A 13,111-nucleotide genomic window follows, 5' to 3' on the forward strand; every position below is an offset into this window, starting at 1 on the left:
GTTGGGAGAGGGTTATAACCACAAGTAGCCTCCTCATCTGTAGTGGCCTTCTTGGCCTTGGGGAGGTGAATTACAACAACAACAACAAAAAATATATATATATATATATATATATATGTAAACTAATTTAATTTATTATTGCTCTGTTCTTTAAGAACATTGAGCACTCTGTTTGTAAAATACACTAAGATAATTTATATATATATATATATATACATATATATATATATATATATATATATATATATATATATATATATATATATATATATATATATATAAATTATGTTAGTGTATTCTACAAACAGAGTGCTCAATGTTCTTAAAGAACAGAGCAATAATAATTTAGTAGAAACACTTATCTAATTTTTTTTTTGTTCTACACAGAATTTCTCCATCAGTAGGTTCATCAGGAAGAATATATATTGTATATATGTATAATGAATATATATGTATAATGAATATATATGTATAATATATATGTATAATGAATATATATGTGTATATATACATACATATATATATATATATATATTATATATATATATATATATATATATATATATATATATGTATAATGAATATATATGTGTATATATACATATATATATTTGTATAAATATATATATATATACATATATATATATATATATATATATATATATATATATACATATATATATATATATATATATATATATATATATATATATATATATATATATATATATATATATATATATACATATATATATATATATATATATATATATATATATGCGTGTTTGTGTGTTGGTGTGTCTGTTAAAATTTATTAGGTGGTTTATTTGTCTATTTAATTTAAATAGACAAATGAATATGAAAAACGACACAGTAATTAAAAAGTCTCACTATTAAAATTGACTTACTGAAACCATCCACAGAGTAGAGGTCTTCTGAAGATATTCCTACTTTGTACTTTTCCAGAAAATGGTCGGATAAATAAAAATTAGCTTTATTGGAAAAGCTTAAAACCATATCATACAACCCTTGAACAGTTAGTTCTTCATCGTCTACACAAAATATTTTTTCTCCACAGTTTTTTGTCCACAGTTGGAGTCATGTATGCAGCAATTCACAAGAGTATTTTCATATTTTTCCATACCGCTCAACCTTTACTTTTTAAGTTTTTTAAAAAATGGAAAAATACGCTAAAAAAAAAATGGACAAAATCCTTTTATTTTAATATATGAGGCGGCCGGGGACGGGAAATGACTTTGCAATTTATTGGGGTCTAAAAGCGACGTTTCTAGATCCTTGTGCGGTGTACAAAAATGTTTTATTTTCTATTTGTTGTTTAATTGTTTATAAAAATTTAAACTCGATCAACATATTTTACAATTTCATTTCCTAGCGTTTTTGTAGTTTAACAAATTTATTGTTTATTTTAAACAACAGCTTTCACAAGTTCTAATGCTTGAGATTCATTTCAGTAAGTTTGTATAAAGTTTCAAATAAAAAATCTTGGAGAGTCCAGCATATGTTGGAGAGATGCAGCATTTGGTTAAATTTTTTAACAAACAATATCTTAACAAATTTGTAATTTGAAAATTTGTCAAGTACCCCTAAGACAAAACGTTCGAGAAAATTGAAAAAAGATTTATAAAAATTAAACGCAGAAGCAATAAGGGCGAAGATGAGGAAAACCATTCAATACACAATGAGATTGATTTCCATAAAGATTTATTCGACTAATATTTGGATCGACTACTATAGTGTTGTCTGTTAAAACATCTGCATTGGCTTCAAATGCTCCTTTACTAGGATAAACTGTGAAAATAACTTCGTAGTATTGCTTTGGTGCAATAGAGGTATCGTAAACAACGCCACATGAATCACAATCTTTGTTTCTATTTGTTTTTATAAATTGTGTGACTTCGTTTTTTGGGGTTTTCAAACCTGCAGATAAAATAGTTTGTACCGTTAAATCTGAACAAAGAGTTTGAGCTTTTTTATTTTCATGTATTAAACTGTTCATAAAGTTAACAACTGCTTGTGTAACTTTAATTACCATTGCATCTGCAACTGAAAGAGTTTTATAATTTAAACATGGGCACCAATGGTCTTCAACACCAGAATTTTTGCAAGTTCTTACAGCAGGATCAATTTCAGTAAGCAAGCTCTGACCAATAAAAGTTTTATTTGGTAGATCTGGATAACTGAGCATATGTTGAAGCGATGCATAAATGTCAAAGTGGCTTGTTAATATATTTGAATTTTTCTTTAGAGCTGCAAACATTTTTGGATACTTTATTTTAAAGTCAGGAGGTAAAGTAATTGATAAAAAAGGCAATCTCTCCTCTAGCTTTCCTTGTGTCGTTGAGCGAATTTCACCTATGCGTGCACCATGATCTCCAAATATTATAAGGATGGTATGATCAACTCTAAGTGGATTTTTGAAATAATTTATTATTTCAAGTATGTCATCATCAATTACCTGTAATGCATTAATATCGTTGTGCCCAATCGCTGAGTTTATTACCAGAGACACTTTTGGTAAATCTTCAAAAACCTCAGTGAACGTTTTAAGAAGAATATTGTTGTATTCAACGTCACATTTAGGAGAGGGATTCTGAGCTAACCAAAATGGTCGAAGATACCAAGATGTTGGCAAATTATTAAAACCGTTTAGGCGATAGTGAAAAGTATTCCACTGTGGATCATCTTCACTAAACATTGTGATATAACCAGCTTTGTGAAGGTCCTTAAATATAAAGTTAAATTGGTCACAGGTGCCAGAATTAGGCATACTGCGTCTAGACTCAGGAAGATTTTTTTCATGTTCACCTGTAATTATAAAAAGTTTTTTTTTAATAATTTAAAAACAATAAGACAATTTTTATCTACTTTTTTACAATTTTTTTTATCTACTTTTTGGTTTATATTTAAAACAAAAAGTTTATACGCAGCCTTCTTATTCGACTTCAGTATATTAAATATATATATATATATATATATATATATATATATATATATATATATATATATATATATATATATATATATATATATATATATATATATATATATATATATACAGTACTGTAAATAAGTTTTAGACCACTTGTATAATTAGACGTATATAAAATTTTTTTCCTCTGCACTTTTTTTAAAGCGTACTTAAGTTTAATAATATATAAGAAAAGTTGAAAGAATATATTATTTTGAATAAATAAACAAAATTGATGAGGAAACATGGGATTTGTTCATTTATTTATTAAAACGATGTGTCATAACAACTACATTCAAAAGAGAATATTCGAAGAATGGTGTTACAGAAATCAGAGAAACTGTCTCCCTTGAAAATTGAAAGAAAAGTGGTAGACCTCCTAAGATAAAAAAAGATGACAATAAATATTTAAAAACCCTCTCTTTAAGAGATACAAAAAAAAGCATCAACCGAGCTGGCAAAAGACATTAGCACAGCAACTGAAAAAAATGTCAGCCCTTCTTTTATAAGACGGCACCTACTTAAATCGGGATTAAGAGGGTGGGTTGCAATTCCAAAACCATTATTACGATGTGGCAATAAAGAAAAACAACTTAAATATGCAAAACAACACAAAGAGTAGGTGATTTGATCAAAATAGGGGGGGAGGCGACTCACCAGGGAACGTTATGTGGATGTCTTAAGGTACTATGCTGTATCATCCGGAATGAGACTAATAGGTCATAATTTTATTCTGCAGCAGGACAATGACCCAAAACATTGTTCCCGAGTGGCAAAAAATTATTTAAATGAAATGGCAGAGGAAGGAGTTCTGGAATTGATGACCTGGCCTCCCCAGAGTCCAGTTTTGAATATAATTGAGCATATTTGGGATTACCTGGACAGAAAGAAGGTCGAACATGCTCCCTGAAATGCTCAAGAATGTTTTGAAGTACTACAAAGAGAATGGCACAACATACCCCAGGATTTAATAACTAACTTGTATGAATCTATTCCCCGGCAAATATTGGCTGGGATTCAGGCAAAAGGTAACATAGTAGATGTTAAGAGTTTTTCATGAAGTTTGACATTAAAAAGTTTGTAATTGTTCCATACTTTGTGTCAAATATATGTGTTTTAATAAGTTTATAATTTAGAACTACAAACTTCAATATTAGAGAAGAATTCTTCGGGATTTTTTGAAGAAATGTAAGTGGTCTAAAACTTATTCACAGTACTGTATATATATATATATATATATATATATATATATATATATATATATATATATATATATATATATATATATATTTATATGTATATATTTAAAAGATATATATATATATATATATATATGTATTTATATATATACATATATATATATATATATATATATATATATATATATATATATATATATATATATATATATATATGTATATATATATATATATATATATATATATATATATATATATATATATATATATGTATATATATATATATATATATATATATATACATACATACATACATACATACATACATACATACATACATACATACATACATAAGGCCGCCAAGCAGGGGCGGATCTAGGGTATGACATATTAGGCGGTTGCATAAGGAGAAATTATATTATAATTAATATGTAATTTACTTTACATTTCAAAATTCCATCTGGCGTTTTTTATTATTCACGGTTACGGAAATGGTGAATTACGAAACTTAGCTACGACAAGCGCGGGAGTGTAAATATGATTAAGCATAGTGGCTTTTTCATGCATTAGGCGAAATAAGTATTGCCTAATTTGATCTCGGTATTAGGTGTGGATTTAAATGACTCTAACTAACGAAAGTTAAATTATGGCTAAACTAGTATGGAACTAAGTGATCAACCCACCTAACCTGATCTGGATCTAGGTGTAAAAAGTCTGGAAACTAATTGTGCAACTTGAAAAAAATTGATAAACAATCCAATTAACTGAATAATAATGCTGTATATAGAATTGCAAAATTCCTTAAGTGTCTTACTTATGATGTCTAACATTTGGTATAATATACGAACTATTTTAGACCAAAACGATGTAGTTTCATAGTTTGAAAGAAGGTGTCTTATGAAGTAGACTTTTTACGTTTTTTATATAAAGAAAACTTGCATTTTAAGCAAAATTTCTGTTCCGAACCAAACATAAAAAGCTCGAAATTGGATATACTTGTACCCATTCAGAAAGCTATTAACCGTTTATACTGCTTTACTTACTTTATGCTATTGTGCAATAAAGCGAGAAATTTTCTTCAGTGAAGATAATTTGTTGCTTTGTCTGCAATTTTATGAATTTGCAAAAAGTAAACAATAATTGTTTTTTTCTCTTTGTTATATTATATAAACATGTTTGACTTAGTAAATTACAAACTGCTAGCATAGTTTAGTAATATTGTTGTTGTGATGTTTGTATATGTAAACATATTTTTTAATATAGACTTTGCATGATGTCAATTAAAATATCATCAAAAAATTTTCCACAAAAAATACAATTGATTGATGTTGCCTAAAGCTTGATGTCTAGCAGTAAATGTCAGTTATATATATTTTTTATTAATCAGCCGTGTTTTATTTGAATTATACAGTTGATGGTCGGTGTTAAATTTAGAAGTTTTAAGCACCATCTTTTTATTGGTTCAGTTATTCATAATGTGTTACCTGCAAGTTACCTTTATTTATTATAAAATTTTCTTTTATTTACATTTTTAAAATGATTATCTAAATCTGTTATTGATTTAAAAATGCGGATTGTGCTCAGTAGATATTTTTTTAAACTTTTTAAATTTTAAGAAACCTTTGCATACTTTCTTATGGAATTACATTTCCAGTGCTATAGCCTTTGACCTCACAGTTTTGGAGGCTTCACAGAAATATACATATTTAAAAGAAACTCTGAAAATAAAATAAAAACGTTAGGCCTTATTTAAAATAGTCATGGGCTCTAAAATATCTTAATCCACTACAGTACATTGCCATAATACATTATACTTTATATGTAATCCAGGATTAAAAATGTGCCAGGAAAAGGAGTTTGCTAATTGATGGTGTATTTCTCTGTCATATGCCTTCAATCGCTCTGTATAAAAAATCGTACGCATGAATAGGAAAGAACCTTGACGTGGTTCATGTGCTTTAAATAAATACCTTCCAGACAGATACTCTTTCAACCTTTATACTGTATAGGTGGAGCATCAATGTATATTCTGAATTTAGTTTATACTCAATAAATAGAAGTTTTCAAATTTGTTCCCAAAACCCTTGACTGTACTATTTCTGTTCAGAGATTAGTAATATTCAGGTTATAAGAATCTTTTTAAAATTTTTGAGTATTCAAATTTTTATGCTTACTTTTAGTCGTGTACATTGTGCATTTCAAAAATGAGATATAGGTATAACTTCAATTCAATTTAAACGGGTATTTTTTATTAAAAAGATGATGACCCAAATTTAGTAAAGATTTACATAACATATTAATAAAAAATTTGGTCATAAAATTCTCGTGTACAAAGTAAACAGGTAGGGTGGTCATAATAAATAAGGTTTCCGCGTAGAGGGGAAAAAAATTTACTATCGATAAACTGGTAGGGGGCATTTCTTTGGCACCTGACATTAGTTTTGCATGAGAGGGAATGGGGGGGGTTATATTTGCACAAAAAAATTCGCCAAAGGAGAAATAAATCCTAGATATGCCCCTGCCAAGAGTGGAACAATTAAAGTAATTTCCCCCGGGCATTACAGTGTATGGGACATCACATATTCTTAATAATAAAGCAAGTTACAAATAGCTGATAAAAATTAAAAAAAAACTATTTTGTAAACATTAGTGAAATTGTTAATTTATTGTAAAACTGTTTACGAGTAGAAAACTTGATAACTTGATAATTACCAAATTTTCGTGTAATAGTTTTATTCAAGTTTTAAACTTTACTTAGAATTAAAATAAAAAGACAAATAAAATGTTAATACATTACAAGTTTTCATTTACATTTTAAACGCACGTGTTTTCATTGGCCATATGTTTGCATAAAAAAACTAAACCTTTAAGATTGAACCAGTAGTTGGGAGCTTCTAGGTGGAAAGGAGCAAAGGTTTGGAAAGAAAATAAGAAGAAAAATAAACAAAAAATGTTAGATAGCGTTCGTTGAACAAAAAACTAAATTTTTATTTTTAAATCTTGTGGCTTCAATAAAAGCTAAATTAAATAATTCTATTCCATAATCTTTCTTTATAGGACGATGACATAGAGATCAATATGAATAGTTCCAAAGAGTCGCCAGGTATCTCGGAGTTTTCTTGACATTGAAAACTTTCAAAAAAATCATTTAGATTTTTAAGTTGTTTGTCACAGTAACCAATAAATATATTAAAGTTATCTTTATACGCAAACTTGACAAACTTCTAAAAATCCTGCTCATGGAAATTAATTGAACGATGCTTTTTTGACGTGACAGTATATCTAGCTTGAAGAAGTTTGGCATTCATCATTTGCATCTAACTGCTAAGCATCAAGAAAAACAAAAATGCGTGCAAGCTCTTACTTACCCTGGATATTAAAGAATAAACTTATCGAGGAGTATTTTGAACCATCAATTGGTGGTTCCAAAGGTTATTCGAGAAATTCCATTATTACAGACGGCACCTCCCGATTTGTCTCACAAAGAATAAATTGCTTTTATATTTCGTTTTTTGTATTGCGGCATTAATTAACAATAGAAGGTCAGAAAACAATAGGTCAGAAAACAATAGAAGGTCAGAAAACAATAGAAGCTATCTTTACAACTTTTTAGTTTGTTGGCAGTTAACGACGCGAGTCTTCTTTCCTTCTTCAATTAACTCAACTCAATTTCGATGATCAAATGAAAATTCTAAATAGCTATTTGAAGGATCTGGATCAAACACGTTTGTCATGTTCTGATTTAGATAGAGAAAACAGATGTAAAAAATTTGTAGTTTGATGAAATCGTGTTTCTTGAGAAGAGAAGGTAAAAAAAAAAGACGTGAACTCTCTGTTGAAACTTTGTACTAAAACCATGATTCATAACTTTTGAGTGTAATGTATTCAGTGTTGCACCGGATAATCTAACTTGTCAAATGAGAGCAAGATTTATAGTAATTCAAGAGTATTTAAGCAAGTTTTCTTTCCTATGTTTTTAACAGAAATCTCTTGCAGACATAGAACTGCATTTAAAATCTGAGAATCTTGCTATACTCTACTCATCAGACTCAAGTAAAAATGAGTTTTTAGAGGAAGTTCGTTGTTTTTTTCCCGTTAAAAAAAACATTTCAGCCAGAGAAAGTCTAAGTAAATTTTTTTCCAGAAGAAAGACCAGAAAAGACGTCACTTGTGCAACGTCAATGTGATTTTAGATTTTCTATGAAAATAGATAGATAATAAGTCTACTTAGCTTGTATGCTATTTATAAATTTAAAACTCGAAGTATGATAGGGCATCTAATAAACTATTGGATCTGGGCTTAACATAATAAAAATATAGTAACTATGTCCTAATACCTATAAGAATAGCAGCAAGTTGAGCGGTTGTACCATCTCCAACTATTGTGTGTCCATTTAGAATAATAGTGTTCTGGTCTTTTAAAAGCTGTGGTGTAGTCTTTTTAAGCTGGCGATGAAAGTTTGCATTCGATTGAGAATCAATCATTAAAAAGACAACATCCAATCCTAAACCATTTAAATCTAAAAAAAAAAAAATCAAAAAAAAACTGTATTTTGAATATAGTATATATCAGTACATCTTGCGTTTAAATTTTTGATCAGGAGTACAAAGTAGGAGTTTTTATTTTTATCCGGAGTTTCGAAAATAGCGACTCTAGACTTTTCATAACTACAGATAAAGAAAGAAGACCAGCGTAAAATACTATTTAATTAAAAGCAACTCGTTTTTATATGTTGCTTTAAAAAGTTTTGCAAATGCTGCACAATGGCGCCTAACAAAAGAAAAATCAAAAAATAAATATCTTAGTTTCTTTTAAACTTTTATTGCTGTTTCGATAGCTTATTTGTAGCTGCATCAAAAATCAAGTTTGGAATTTTTAAATGTTCAACTTCGAGTCAACATTAGCCCTAAATCCACGCTGAAAAATATTATTTTGATTTAAATTTTTTTTTGTTTTGTTTCTAAAGTTATTTTAGACTATAAATTGATTTATATATTGTAAAGATAATTATAAAATTGATTAAATGTGCAATGATATTAATTTATTCAAAATGTTTGCAGATGTTGATGACTTAAATCTTGAAATAAAATTTGCTCTTAATTGCTGGCTGAAATTCAACATGCAATTAATAGTGGAACAATAGATTAATCAAATAGGATGTAAATTTAGTCTGTCCTGTACTGTGTAACTCATTCTTTTTCCGTTTAAAAATTTGTTTAATTTTCTTAAAATGTTTAAAAATAAAAGACGAGAAATATCTGATCAATGAGCCACACCCTGTCAAATTCACATAGCAAAAAAGATCAAAAGTTTTCCCTCGCAGAGTCTTAAGTTAAACAGAAAATCAAAATAGCGCATTAACTTGATGAAAATTTAGTTTCAATTGTTTCAGAAACACATAAAATTGTCATAAACGCAATTATTTGCAAATAGGACTAATTTTTAACCCATGCATTTAAAAAATATATGCAAGTCCGTATCTCCACTAGGCTACTAGGGGCTTGCTTGGTGTTGTCGTTGAAAAAATATATACAGTAAATTATGTAGTTTTAAGGAATTTATCGAGATGCTATTGACAAGAAATATTTGTTTACAACTTCATTAGATACTGAAACATTATTCTTAATAAATTTATGCATTAATTTAGTAATTCTTTCCGGAGTCTTAACAGATGCTTCTATTCTACTTAAACACATTTTTCTGATTTCAATACTTTTGGTTGCAATACTTCTGATTGCATTGCTTCTGATTGCAAAACTTCTGGTTGCAATACTTCAGACGGACATTATTGAGAATTGGCAATTGATACATAAATATAATTAGAAAAAATATCACCGCCTTGAATTCGGGCAGAGAATTATAATTGGTTATATTATTCTTTGGACAACTTTTCATCAAAAAGAATCAATAATGGTTTCTCTAGTGACATTCTTACAACTTCAGAATCTTCTTCCATATAGCTGCCACAACGACACGCGTAAAATCAAAAGCAAGCATTTTTCGATAACAAGATAATGTTTAATATTTTGTTTTATAAATCAAAAATTTTATTTTTTGAACGAGTAAAAGGGCGTACGCTCTTTTACTTATGTTTTTTAAATAAATTTTGGCGTAGCTTAAGTAATGGACGATCTCTTATAAAGATAGAGGTTTGTCCAATCGACTTTAAGTTTTTAAGATTTAAGTTTGCCAAAGACCATATGACATGAGACGCAGAATGGGAAAATGCTATTTTTCCGATGAAAAGAAGTTTAACTTAGATGGGCCTGATGGTTTTAAGTATTTTTTGGCATGATTTGAAAAAAAGATAGCTTTGCTACGAATCATTTGGAGGAGGAACAGATATAGTGTGGGCTGCACTTTGATTTTACGAAAAAGTTCAAATATGTTTTATTTCAATAAAAATTAATGCAAGAAATTACGAAGATCTTTTAAAAGATGTTTTAATCGAGTTTTGTGAAGGTTTACCTACTGAGAATCAGATTTTCCAACAAGATAATTCGAATCTTCGAATTAGTTAGTGTAAAAGGTACACATTATTAAAAAAATAAAGTAATTTAAAAACTTTTATTTAAAACAATAATTATAAAGTTTGCTTTTGATGGAACTATAGAAATTTTTGCATTTTTTCGAAATATTTTTAACTTTTAAGTTTTTACGAAATAAAGTAATAATTATTTTCTATTAAGATATAATTTGCTTATTTATTTATTTCTAATTATTCCTGCAATAAACAAACAAAAAAAAAATACAAATATTTCGAGAAATCATTTATATTTACAAATTGTAAATATAAATGAATAACTTTGGAAATTTCGCTGAGCTATGCGAAATTTTCATAGTTCCACTTACAATAAGAAAAATTAAAAACTCATGAGTGTGAAATTTTATCGAAACTTCACTCACGAAATTTCATCGAATTTTCGGACATGAAATCTTAAATTATTTTAACGCGGTTGTGGGATTGATATTCGGGCAAACAAACAATTTGCAGTCACCAAAACGGTACGCTATTTGTTAAAAACCGCTATTTTAATTACTTTTTTTAAATTTATTTTATTTTAATTAATTTTAAATACTGCGTATAAATTTACGCTAATAATACTGCTTTTATATTATCACCACATAAAGTCAATTCAAAAAGTACAAAGCAACTTGAACATTACTGCTCAAATCTTAAAATTTTTTTGGTATGCTCATATTATTAAGTGCTTATATTAGCCTAATCTACCCTACGTTTAAGCTTTTTATAAAAGTTTTGTATAAAAGTGATTCTTTTTTTAAAGATAGAATTTTTACAGACTTACAAAATTTATTCACCTTTTCTTTTCTTTGCAGTTTTTCTGAATTCCTCTTGGGAGCGATAACTGATATGGGCGTGATATTCAAAATGGTAAACACCATTAACATAAAAATCAACTTTAATAAAATCTTCTACAAGTTTATGCTTGAAATAACCTAAAAACGCATAATTGTATTGAAAAAGTTGTCTTAACATAAAATATAAACGTATTAAAGTTTTTTGATTAATCATTATATATGTTCATTACTCATTTAAAATATGTTGACATTGTGATATTTCTTCTAGTTTGCCCATTACTTCTAGTATTGCCCAAGAAAAATATGGCAGATAAATTCCTCAGCCTCCGCTACTGCTTTTATATAACTTTTTTTAAGGGTTAAACACTACGTTTAAAATGCGTTAAAAAAAAACTGTTTAATTACCTTTCTCGTCAACATTCACATACGTAGAGTTTGATAATTTCACAGCAAAATCTTCGTTTATGTAATCTTTGCTCGGTTTGTGTCTATAAATGTATCTTATACTAACATTAGAGATGTTATTATTATCTAATGGCTTTAAAAAAAACCACCCATCTTTTGTAATTTCACCATACCGTTTAACCGAACATTTTATATCAACTGATTTTATAAACCTTTTTACATCTTGACTAAAGGCATTTAGAGATGGTAAGACACATGCGCTTAAGTTTTTTTTTTGTATCCTTTGCGATTCCGTGGAGTTATCTATCATATATTCTTTCGAAAAAAATATCCATCTATTATATTCAATCTTTTTATAAAGGTTAATCCAGACGATACTGATTAAAACAATGAAACTTAATAACCATAGTAAACATAGCAATCTGGGCCATCGCATCTTTTTTTCTTTTTTTCTCTCTTTCTCTTTAACGAGTGTGGTTTTATTGTTTTGTCATATCATGTCATAACTTCTGTTGTTGTTTTTATTCTAAAGAATAAAGGAATTGTTTATTATCATTATAAACTTATTTTTATCATCAATTAATAATTATTTTTATCATCAATTCATGTGGAAACATAACTGAAGAAAACATTAAACATCGAGTAAAAAAAAGTAGAATGAAATAGAGGATATAATTAAATAGTTATGACAATGTTTACTCTTTTGCTATTAATTATTTATTGAATAAATATTTTGCAAATATTTTTTGAGCATGTTGTAGAGAACCTTTTTCTAAGTATAGTGAATTAAAATTAAAAAACAATTTATTTCAACATTTTTGGTCACGTAAGAATTTTCGTGTTTTTAAAAAATGGACAAACTTTCAACGGTTAGTGAACTTAAAATTACTCAAATAAACAAATACGGCAATAATACTCAAATAATACCTGAAAACATGTAGTAAAATAAACATTAGTACATTCTAGTATTTAAGTTCATTTTGATTTGCTAATCGAAAAACATAAAGAGAAATCTGATATCATTTAAGTTTAAAGAATAGTCAGTGAAAATTTAAAGGACGAGCTGTTAACAGAAGTTATCGAAGGATTCAGATTCTACGTAAATTTAAATAATCGAGATAAAAATCTCATAAGATTTTTGAATTTAATAAAATCAAAGTCGAAAAAGTTATACACTTTACTTAAGTTAAAAAAAAA

At 27.7% G+C, this 13,111-nt stretch overlaps 1 protein-coding gene across 4 annotated transcripts in view; it reads right to left on the reverse strand.

Moving 5' to 3' along the window:
- Positions 1-1,316: 1,316 nt before the first annotated feature.
- The window catches only part of LOC100210485 (uncharacterized), a 41,763-nt gene continuing 29,968 nt past the window's right edge, over positions 1,317-13,111 (reverse strand). For all 4 annotated transcript variants that reach the window (XM_065812711.1, XM_065812712.1, XM_065812710.1 and 1 more), the window contains 4 exons: positions 11,915-12,440; positions 11,510-11,647; positions 8,526-8,708; positions 1,317-2,826 (listed from right to left, as the gene is read on the reverse strand). In XM_065812711.1, the coding sequence (XP_065668783.1) occupies positions 1,649-2,826; positions 8,526-8,708; positions 11,510-11,647; positions 11,915-12,350 (1,935 nt within the window). In that variant the 5' untranslated portion in view covers positions 12,351-12,440 and the 3' untranslated portion in view covers positions 1,317-1,648. The remainder of the gene's footprint in view (positions 2,827-8,525; positions 8,709-11,509; positions 11,648-11,914; positions 12,441-13,111) is intronic.

Source organism: Hydra vulgaris, chromosome 12 (genome assembly GCF_038396675.1).
Source record: "Hydra vulgaris chromosome 12, alternate assembly HydraT2T_AEP".
Classification (NCBI taxonomy): domain Eukaryota; kingdom Metazoa; phylum Cnidaria; class Hydrozoa; order Anthoathecata; family Hydridae; genus Hydra; species Hydra vulgaris.